Below are 9782 nucleotides of genomic sequence, written 5' to 3'. Positions count from 1 at the left end.
CTTCTCCTCCATTCTCCTCTCGGGATCTTGGGCACGCACGCACACGCGCCCGGCGTGAGTTTAAGCCACCGGGTCCAGGACTCGAACCACGGTTGACTACATGGGAGTCCAGCGACATAGCTATTACGCTAACTGCTGGTCCCCTTCTCTGTGCATTTTGCTGTCCCTGGGACCCGGATATCAGCCTGATTCCTCTACATTCGAGAAGAGTTAATGGCTCCTGGGAGGTAGGGGTTGTCACCTGTGTCCTGCTTCTGAACACCTGGGCCCTCATAGCCGAGGCTCACATTGACACGTCAATCCCCGCCCCGCCTCGCATGCCCGCCCCGGAGGAGGAACTACGCATCATTTGGTTGCAGGAAACGAGCCTTTTCACGTGTTTCAAATCCCAAATCCGAAAGGGTCAGAGGTCATCTCGCCAGCCCCGCCCAGAACCTGCAGCGGCAGGTGTTCCGGGTGGACAGTAACGGCCCTTCCTTTGTCCTCCAGCATCTGATGTGTGCGGGGCTGTGGTGCTTGGTGGAAGGAGACGCGTCCTGCAAGACCAAGCTGGACCCGCCCCTGGACGGCACCGAGTGTGGGGCAGACAAGGTAACCCCCGGTCTCCCCACCCCAGCACGCACTGGGCACCTCTCCTTCCAAAAGGCAGTCTGTGTCCGTGAGCCTCTGAAACACCCTCTGGGGCCACCACGGAATCTGCCACGAAACCCACACCAGGGCCAGGGAGGGACCTACATGACCTCGCTCATATTTTCGTTTCTTTTTTTTATTATTATTATTTTTAATTTGCTATAAAGTGTGTGCACTTGCCAGAGAGAGACAGAGAGAGAGAAAGTACCCCCAGGGGAGCTAGCCATGCCTTCTCCATTTCCCTCTCAGCATTTGGGGTGCACACGCACACACGCCCAGCGTATGTCTCCAGCCACTGAATCTGGGCTCAAACAATGTTACCCCTTGGGGTCCAGCCGGCTTCACCCCCACGCCCCCAGCTGCTTTCATTGTTTTTCTTAGAATTATTAGCACTTGAGTTAGATTACTTCTCTTTGTCATATGGGTGAATTTATTTACGGGATTGTTGGAAAAGTCCTGACCTTTTTTGTTTTTTTTTTTTTTTTCCGGCTTTGTTGTGGTTCTGTAAAAATGCATCTCGACTTTTCCAACAACCCAAGAAAAGGCACAACTTCCTAATACTGGCCGTCCACCATAGCGAGGTCAAATGGGTGAGTTAAGAATGGGACTAGCCAGTCTAGCTAGATGTGAAGAGGGCTAGCCTGATTCGCACACCCTGGGAGAGATCTGTGTTAGGAAAGGGGTTCAAAGCCGCCAGCCCCAGAGACGTTCCCTGTGGTCGTATTACGAGGATTGACAGAGAGTTAAAGAGGAAGTGCTGTTTCACTGTGATGCAGAGACTGACAACCACCAGGTCAAGTCTTTGTGCCTTGGGGTATGTGCCACGCACTTTGGGAAATTTGTTTTTAAAAAATTATTTAACTTTGGGACCAGCAGGTGGCGTGGTGGTTAAGGTGCTGGACACTCCCACATGGCTGACCACGGTTCGAGTCCTGGACCTGGCGGCTTGCTTTCTCCCTTTCCCCTCTCTGTGTGTGTGTGTCTCTCTGGTCAAATTAAAATGAAGGAATGAATGAGCAAATACATAAATCTTTAAAAGAATTATTTAATTTTATTTATCGTTATTTATTATGATTTTGAATTTGCTATAGGGCATTCAGAGAGAGACTGAGAAAGCAAGGCTCCAGGTCCGGGACTAGATCCACTGTCAGCCATGTGGGAGTCCAATGCCTTCACCACCTGCTGGTCTGTTTTAGAAAACTGGCTTCCTTTGATCCTCAGAAAGAACTGGTATGCACCTACATGGAGCTGGTTATGTTCTCTCTAACCCCCAAACCCAACTTTGAGATTCAGAATCTCAGAACCAGGAAATGCCACCTTGCAGAAAGACACTCATGTTATGAAAGCCGACCGAAGCTTGGGTCTGTCTCTTCATGGGTCATGTGGTCATGTGAATTAATCCTTTTTTGGGGGGATTTAGAAAATCCTAGCATTTAAGGGACAATCTAAAACCCAGAGGGGGAGTAAAGAATGGCACACTGGAACATATACATCCCTTTTTAACGTTTATTTCTTCCGTGAAGGAAACAGATAGGCTTCTCTAACAGGGTCCCCACAATTCTTTTTTTTAAGAGAGATTTTTGCTATAGGGCGTGTGCACTCTCCAGAGAGAGACAGAAAGTGAGAAATCACTCTCTGGGGAGATGGCCATGCCACAATCCCTTCTCCATTTTCCTCTTGGGATTTGGGGCACACACACACACACACACACACAGGCGCCAGGAGGAAAGAGCTTCAAGGGGCGGGTCCAGGACTCAAACCGTGGGCAACCACGTGGTAGTCCGTTGCCTTACCCACTACACCACCTGCTGGCCCCACGGTCTACTGAATTTAACCCACCCTAGTCTCAGCTGCCAGAATCGTGGGTGTGTGCACGCACAGGGGTGTGGAGAGGGACCCTGGGATGTGAACCCAGAATTTCCCCACCTGGGTCTGGATATGTTACCCCTGCGCCACTGTCAGCCTGAAACAGCCTACGATAATGTAAATTTCACGAAGTGATTCCTGGCTGCCTGGTAGGCTGCTTCCCACCTGGAGGGACCCCCATGTTTGCAGGGGGCAGGGTGCGCTGAAAGCCTGGTCCGCCCCTGCTGTGTTTCAGTGGTGCCGCGCGGGGGAGTGCGTGAGCAAGACGCCCATCCCGGAGCACGTGGACGGGGACTGGAGCGCGTGGGGCGCCTGGAGCATGTGCAGCCGCACCTGTGGGACCGGAGCCCGCTTCCGGCAGAGGAAATGTGACAACCCCCCGTAAGTCCGCGCGCCCTGGGCGTTTCCAGAGAGCCTAGACTGCGCCGTCTCTCTGCCGTGGGTAGTGGAGGGTCTGGCTCCCGCCGCGCAGGAGCAGAAGGACCAAGGAAAGAGAACCAGGGTGGGGTGCTGGAGGGAAGGGGGAGGCAGCAGGCGTCCATGGCGCTCGGCCACAGTGCCTTGCTCCACGGTCATACTTCAAGGACTGAAAGAGAAAAGGAAGCTTCATTTCCCCCTGGAGTTCTGATTGGAGACCCTAAGTCAGGTCTGGTGGTCGTGGGCAGGTGCCACGCCTCTGCTTGGACGTCTGGCTTTCCAGGGTGCACACGGAGCTGGGTGTGTCTTGGCTAAACCAGGTCCCATGCTGGGCTGGTTCCATTATAATTCCGTGCTGGGTCTGGTGGAAAGGTTTCCTGGATCAGCTGCATTTGGTCCCTGACTGCTCTAGGGTTTCCCTACTGAGGGCCAGTTCTTGGGAAGCCTAGAAACCGCCAGGAAAGAGAGGCCTTGGAAAGGTCAGATTGTGTAGTGGTTATGTCGCTGGACTTGCGCATGGTTAACTGTGGTTTGAGTCCTGGACCTGGTGGCTTGAAACTCCCACGGGGTGCATGTGCATGTGTGCCCAAGATCTTGGGAGGAGAATGGAGAAGGGATTGCGGCATGGCCATCCCCTCTGGGGGGTGATTTCTCTCTTTCTCTCTTTCTGGTGAGCACATGCGCCCTATAGCAAAACCTCTTCCCCACTCCTCTCCAAAAAAGAAAAAAAAAGAGGAAAGGGACCAGCAGTTAGCATAATGGCTATGTCGCTGGACTCCCATGTAGTTGACAACGGTTCAAGTACTGGATCCAGTGGCTTAAACTCACGTTGAGTGTCACCAAGGTCCCGAGAGGAGAATGGAGGAGAGGGGATTGCGGCGTGGCCATCCCCCCTGGGGGGTGATTTCTCGCTTTCTGTCTCTCTGTCTCTCTCAGCAGTCTTTCTGGTGAGCGCATGTACCCTATAGCAAAAACCTCTCAAAAAAAAAAAAACCAAAAAAAACCGCTCAAAAAAAAAAAAAACCAAAAACTAGAGGCAAGACAAGCAGACCTTCAAATTGGCTGTTAGCTGGTTGGGGGCCAGCCTGGTGGTTTACTGAGTCACAGCCTATCTGGATTCAGCTGTCTTGCTCATTACAAGATTTTCCATGGGTCCTCCTAGAACTGTTGGACAGAAACAAGTGTTTTTGCTTTTTGTTTTCTGCTCTGATTTCTCTTTATTATTTATGACGGCACCATGACCCCTCCCGTTCACCTTTGCACATTTTGTCTCTAGAAAACTCAATTAGATTTCGTGACCACTTTACAGTAATCCCTTCTCCACGGAATTTTCCCTTCTCTTGAAGTTTCCTATTTAAAAAAAGAAAATTTATTTTGAAAGAGTTTTGCTATAGGGCACATCTGCTCACTGGAGAGAGACAGAGAGAGGAAAAGTGAAAAGGTGAAACAGGGGGATGGCCATGCCACAATCCCTTCTCCTCCATCCTCCTCCTGGGATTTCTGGCATGCACGCACATGCGCCCGGCATGATTTTCAAATCACGGGCCCAGAGCTTGAATTGCAGTCAGCCATGTGAGAGTCCAGCACCTTAACCACCCCACCACCTCCTGGCTCCTCATTTTTCTTTTGTAATCTATTTATATCTTGTGTGCTACGTCAACTTTAAAGTGGAGCAAGTTGTAAATGAGGAATGAACAGTAATGCTTTATATCTACAGTGTGAAGTCATGGACATGAATATTGGGTCATTGGGAAAGTTATGACGTAGTTTTTACGTACAAAGACACGTCACGGCTTTCCTGACAGCCTAATCATTGGCAAATGCTGTATTATCTGGATTAAAATCTTTTCTTTTCTTTTTTTTTTTTTTGGAGAGGTTTTTTGCTATAGGGCACGTGCACTCACCAGATAGAGAGACAGAGAGACAGAAAGCGAGAAATCGCCCCCCAGGGGGGATGGTCATGCCGCAATCCCTTCTCCTCCATTCTCCTTTCAGGATCTTGGGCACACACGCACACGCGCCCGGCGTGAGTTTAAGCCACCGGGTCCGGGACTAGAACTGCAGTTGACTACATGGGAGTCCAGCGACATAGCCATTACGCTAACTGCTGGTCCCTGGATTAAAATCTTGATCCCACATTCTCTTCTAGACCCATGAAATCACATCCTCTAGAAGTGGAACGCAGGAGGGAGTAGTTTTAAATTGGCCAGGTGATTCTAATGACCAGCCAACGTTGGGAGCCTTGGGATTGAGAGAAAGCTTAATTATGGTCAGTGACAGGAATGCATTTTTTCCGGGTAGTGCTACAAGAATTGGCATCATGTCTTTTATTTTTCATTTGCCAGAGGGTGCGTGTGCTCCCTGGAGAGACAGAGAAAGTGAAGAAGCACCCACCTACTCCCACGAGGAATGGTCATGCCACGATTCTTTCTCCATTTCTACCTTCTGGGCAGAATTTTGGGTATGCACACGCATGCACCTGGTGTGTTTCTCAAGACACCAGGTCTGGGATTTGAACCCTGCTACTGGCCATGTGGAATCCAGCTGCCTTCACCACCACACCATGGCTGGCCCTTAGATTAGGTCTTACTAGTTGGTCACTTTGCCTTTCTCTGTCTTTTTCTCCAGCGAGCAAATGTGCCCTATAGCAAAACATTAAAAAAAAAAACAAAAACAAAAACTCAGGCCAGCAGATGACCTGGAGGTTAAGGCACTGGATCCTACATGGCAGACTTCCAGGTTTGAGTCCCAGACCCCACTGCTTGAAAATTATGCCAGGTGCAGGTGTGTAGGTGCCCAAAATCCCAAGAGGAGACTGAAGGAGGAGGGATTGTGGTATGGCCATCCCCTAGGAGTGATTTCTCATGATCTCTCTGTCTCTCTCTCTGGCTAGTGTACACATCCTATAGCCAAAAAAAAAAAAAAAAAAAGGCAAAAACAACAACCTTCTGTCACCTGTCCCAGCAGCACCTGGCACATAGTAGTTTTTTAATCTGTTTTGATTTATTTTTAATTAAATTTCATTTACAATAAATAATTAAATAATTAAAATAATTACATTGTTTTATTGAACTATTTATGTATTTAAATTGGAACAGTGAGGGACGGAAAGTGAGAAAGCAAGCCATCAGGTCTGGGACTCGAACCGTAGTTAGCCACTGGGAATCCTGCACCATTAACCACCACGCTACATGCTGGCCTCATGAATGACTTTTTACTTAGAAGCTTAGGTGGGGAGATGGTTAGAAGGGCTGTTCAGCCACATGGTAAGAATGTAACGTAGCGGAGTCTGTTTTTCCATCACTGTGTGGGAGTTAATATTAGTTAGACTTCCGACCCTCAGAAAAGAGCCTTCCATCTGGATTCGTGGTGCTCAGATTTGGGCCTGCCTTTATGGGTTATGCCCCTTCAAGGAAATCCTTCTGCTCATTGGGCCTTTGTCTCCCCCTTAAGAGGGCATAGATATGGGGCCAGCAGGTGGTGTGGTGGTTAAGGTGCTGGACTCCCACGTGGCCGACCATGGTTCAAGTCCTAGACCCAACGACTTGAACATCATGCCGGATGCATGTGTGTGCGTGCCCCCAAATCCTGAGAAAATGGAGGAAAAGGGATCGTGGCATGTTCAAACCCCCCTCGGGGTGACTTCTCACTCTCTTTTGTGAGTGCATGTACCCTATGACAGAAACCTAAAATAAAAAATAAAAAAGAAGGGTATAGACATGGCACAGTGGGAAGAGCCAGGCTTCCAAGCCAGAAAGGACAAGTGTTCAAATCCCAGGGCTACTCCTTACAGCACCTGACAGCTACTGTGTACTTGTTTCTCTGTCTAAAAATCGGCATCATTCCTGAGAACGCGTACACAGCGTTGGGGTCTATATTTAATAAGAAATTCATCATTATTAGCAAAATAAAAGAATGGACGGAGACCACTTGCCCCACCCCACCAATCTCAGGGCACCGTTTGCAGCCCAGAGGAAGCTGACTGGCATGGAAAAGCCTATTCAGTGCAGAGAGAAATTTACAAGGGTTGTTTGTCATCTCTCCATGTGTGTCACAAGAGCTTGTGGGCCCTGGCTGGGAACTGGTCTCCGATGTCACATTGCGTATGTGACATATTACACATACACATCCAGTGACAGCCAGTACGTGTCATAATCGGGGACTATCAGCACCTTTACATGCCCAAAGAGAAGCCAACAGGTGGCATAGTGGTTAAGGTGCTGGACTATCACATGGTCGACCTTGGTTTGAGTCCTGGACCCGGCGGCTTGAAACTCATGCTGGGTGCATGTATGTCGCATGTTCAAAATCCCAAGAGGAAAAGCAATTGTGGCGTGGCCATCCTCCCTAGGGGGTGTGATTTCTCACTTTCTGTCTCTCTGTCTGTCTCTGTCTTTCTGGTGAGCGCACGCGCCCTATAGCAAAAACCTCTAAAAAAAAATAAATAAAAATATCAAAACAAAACATGCCAGGCACCTGTGCATGCATGCTCAAGATTCCCCCAGGTCGGAGAAACAGAGAAGGGATTGCAGCGTGGCTATGCCTCAGTGCGGAGGCCCCTCCTCCCCGTCTCTCAGTCTCGCGATGGACCACGAGGCGTGGTCTTGACTAGCAGGTGGGGTCTAGGTGAGCACAGAGCGCCACGGTATGTGACCTCGTCCTGACGCAGGTGGAGGGGTCCAGCCGGTCTCTGCTCAGAGCACACAAGCCATTCCTTACCTTACCAAGGCCATGAGAGCTATTTTTTTGCTCATCCTGAAACAGAATGACTTGTACAGGGTACCCAGGAGCCACTGAAAGGTCAATTCAGAAAAGATGCGAAAAATTAAAAAAAAAAAAAAACACATTCTAAAAAATTTCTCTTAGGGTTTTCAGTGTTACATGTGGCTTTTTTGGTTTTTTTTTTTTAAAGAGATTTTTGCTATTCCTAGGCCAAATTTTTTTTTAAGGTTTTGCCACAGGATGCATGCACTCACCAGAGACAGAGAAAGGAAAAGTGAGAAATCACCCTCCGAGGGGATGACAGCTCTACAGTCCTGTCTTTTTTTATCTTCCTTGGATTTTGGGCATGCACACACACACACATCTAGTGTGATTTTCAAGGTGTCAGATCCAGGACTCGAACTGTGGTTGGCCATGTGGTAGTCCAGTGCTTCAACCACCATGCCATGTGCTGGCCCTTCCATGCATGGCCAGATTTTAAGTTCACATGATTCGTAGATTTTGCTGACCTGATATTCAACCATATTCTGTTTCCAGATTAGCTGGATTTATGATTCTTGGAGGTATTTCTGTTTTGTTTTTGTTTTTGTTTTTGTTTTGGAGAGGTTTTCACTATAGGGCGCATGTGCTCGCCAGAAAGAGAGAAAGACAGAGAGACAGAAAGCGAAGAATCGCCTCCCCCAGGAGAATGGCCACGCCGCAATCCCTTCTCCTCCATTCTCCTCTCGGGATCTTGGGCATACATGCGCATTTTCCTGATAGCGTCTTTAAAACATGCCGCTAGCGTGAGCCTGGGATCGCAGAGATGGGGCTGCATTGAAAACCTGCCTTGCTCCGTTGCTCTTTGAACAACAGAGACAAGCCCCTGCCGTTTCCGCAGCACCATCGGGTTAACACAGACCGTCTTCCTCCTTCTAGCCCCGGGCCCGGAGGCGCACACTGCCTGGGTGCCAGCGTGGAGCACGCGGTCTGCGAGAACCTGCCCTGCCCCAAGGGCCTGCCCAGTTTCCGGGACCTGCAGTGCCAGGCCCAAGACCGACTGGGCAGCAAGAAGAAGGGTCTGCTGACAGCAGTGGTGGTTGACGGTAAGGCATACGGCATGTCCTGTCTTCCTGGCGTCCTCTGTCCTCCTACAACAACACAACCACCCCTTAGAGAAACCTCCAGGGCACCCCTCCCTCAGATGTACCCAACAGGCTGCCCCTGTCTTCTCTCTAGATCAGTCATGGCCCGCCCTTCTGAGCAGTGGGGTTGAACTTGAACGATGCCATGTGCTAAGATCTTGCAGAAGCAGCTATGGAGGCAAGCAACAGGCCGGATGCATCCTGCACCCTACTTGCAGGAAGACAAATGTGCTAGAAGCCTGCCCCCCGGCATCAGGGGCTCAGGGACCCAGGACAGATTTGTTGGCGAGGGTGGCTTACCCAACAGCAGCACAGTGGCGTGTCTGTGTGTGTGCTGGTTCGTTTCCGATATTCACGCGCTCCTATTTTGCTTTTCTTGGTTCATTGGGGATCGACCCATATTCCTTCACTGGGGTATTTGCAGACATATTTGAGAACCGTTTGCGGCTTGGGAAAATTATAAGAAGCACAGGGCGTGTTTTCTTTCTAAGAGTTTTCTCCAAATCAAGAGCTTCTGGCTCTCCTACTGCTGTATGTATGCTGGCACAATTTCCAGGTGTTAGGGACCAGCAGATGGCATAATGGTTATGTCACTGGACTCCCACGTAGTCGACCCTGGCTCGAGTCCTGGACCCGGCGGTGTAAAATTCTCACCAGGTGTGTGTGTGCAAGCGTGCCCCAAAATCCCGAGAGGAAAATGGAGAAGGGATTGCAGCGTGGCCATTACCCCCGGGGGAGGGGGTGATTTCTTGCTTTCTGTCTCTCTGTCTGTGTGTCCACTGAGCCCACACACCCTATAGCAAAAAAATCTCTCAAAAAAAAAAAAAAATCTAGGTGGTATCTCATGTCTGTAGGATTTGCAGTGTCTGCATATTGTAGGTAAGGACACCTCAGAGCCTCGTTCCGGGTATTCTTTTTCCCACTTAAAACTCTTCCTTGGGAACAGCAGTTAGCGTAATGGCTATGTCACTGGACTCCCATGTAGCCGACCATGGTTTGAGTCCCGGACCCGGTGGCTTAAAC

The 9782-nt window shown here is 49.6% G+C and overlaps 1 protein-coding gene across 1 annotated transcript in view; it reads left to right on the top strand.

Annotated features, from left to right (window-relative positions):
* Positions 1 to 9782, top strand: part of ADAMTS17 (ADAM metallopeptidase with thrombospondin type 1 motif 17) — a 269537-nt gene that overhangs the window by 167256 nt on the left and 92499 nt on the right. Inside the window, exons 13-15 of the mRNA XM_027776149.1 lie at positions 490 to 591; positions 2732 to 2877; positions 8554 to 8720. Of these exons, the coding sequence (XP_027631950.1) occupies positions 490 to 591; positions 2732 to 2877; positions 8554 to 8720 (415 nt within the window). The remainder of the gene's footprint in view (positions 1 to 489; positions 592 to 2731; positions 2878 to 8553; positions 8721 to 9782) is intronic.

Source organism: Tupaia chinensis, unplaced genomic scaffold (genome assembly GCF_000334495.1).
Source record: "Tupaia chinensis unplaced genomic scaffold, TupChi_1.0 Scaffold000632_1, whole genome shotgun sequence".
NCBI classification, from domain to species: domain Eukaryota; kingdom Metazoa; phylum Chordata; class Mammalia; order Scandentia; family Tupaiidae; genus Tupaia; species Tupaia belangeri.
The sequence above is the reverse complement of the archived record's forward strand: the minus strand, read 5'-3'. Positions and strand labels throughout refer to the sequence as shown.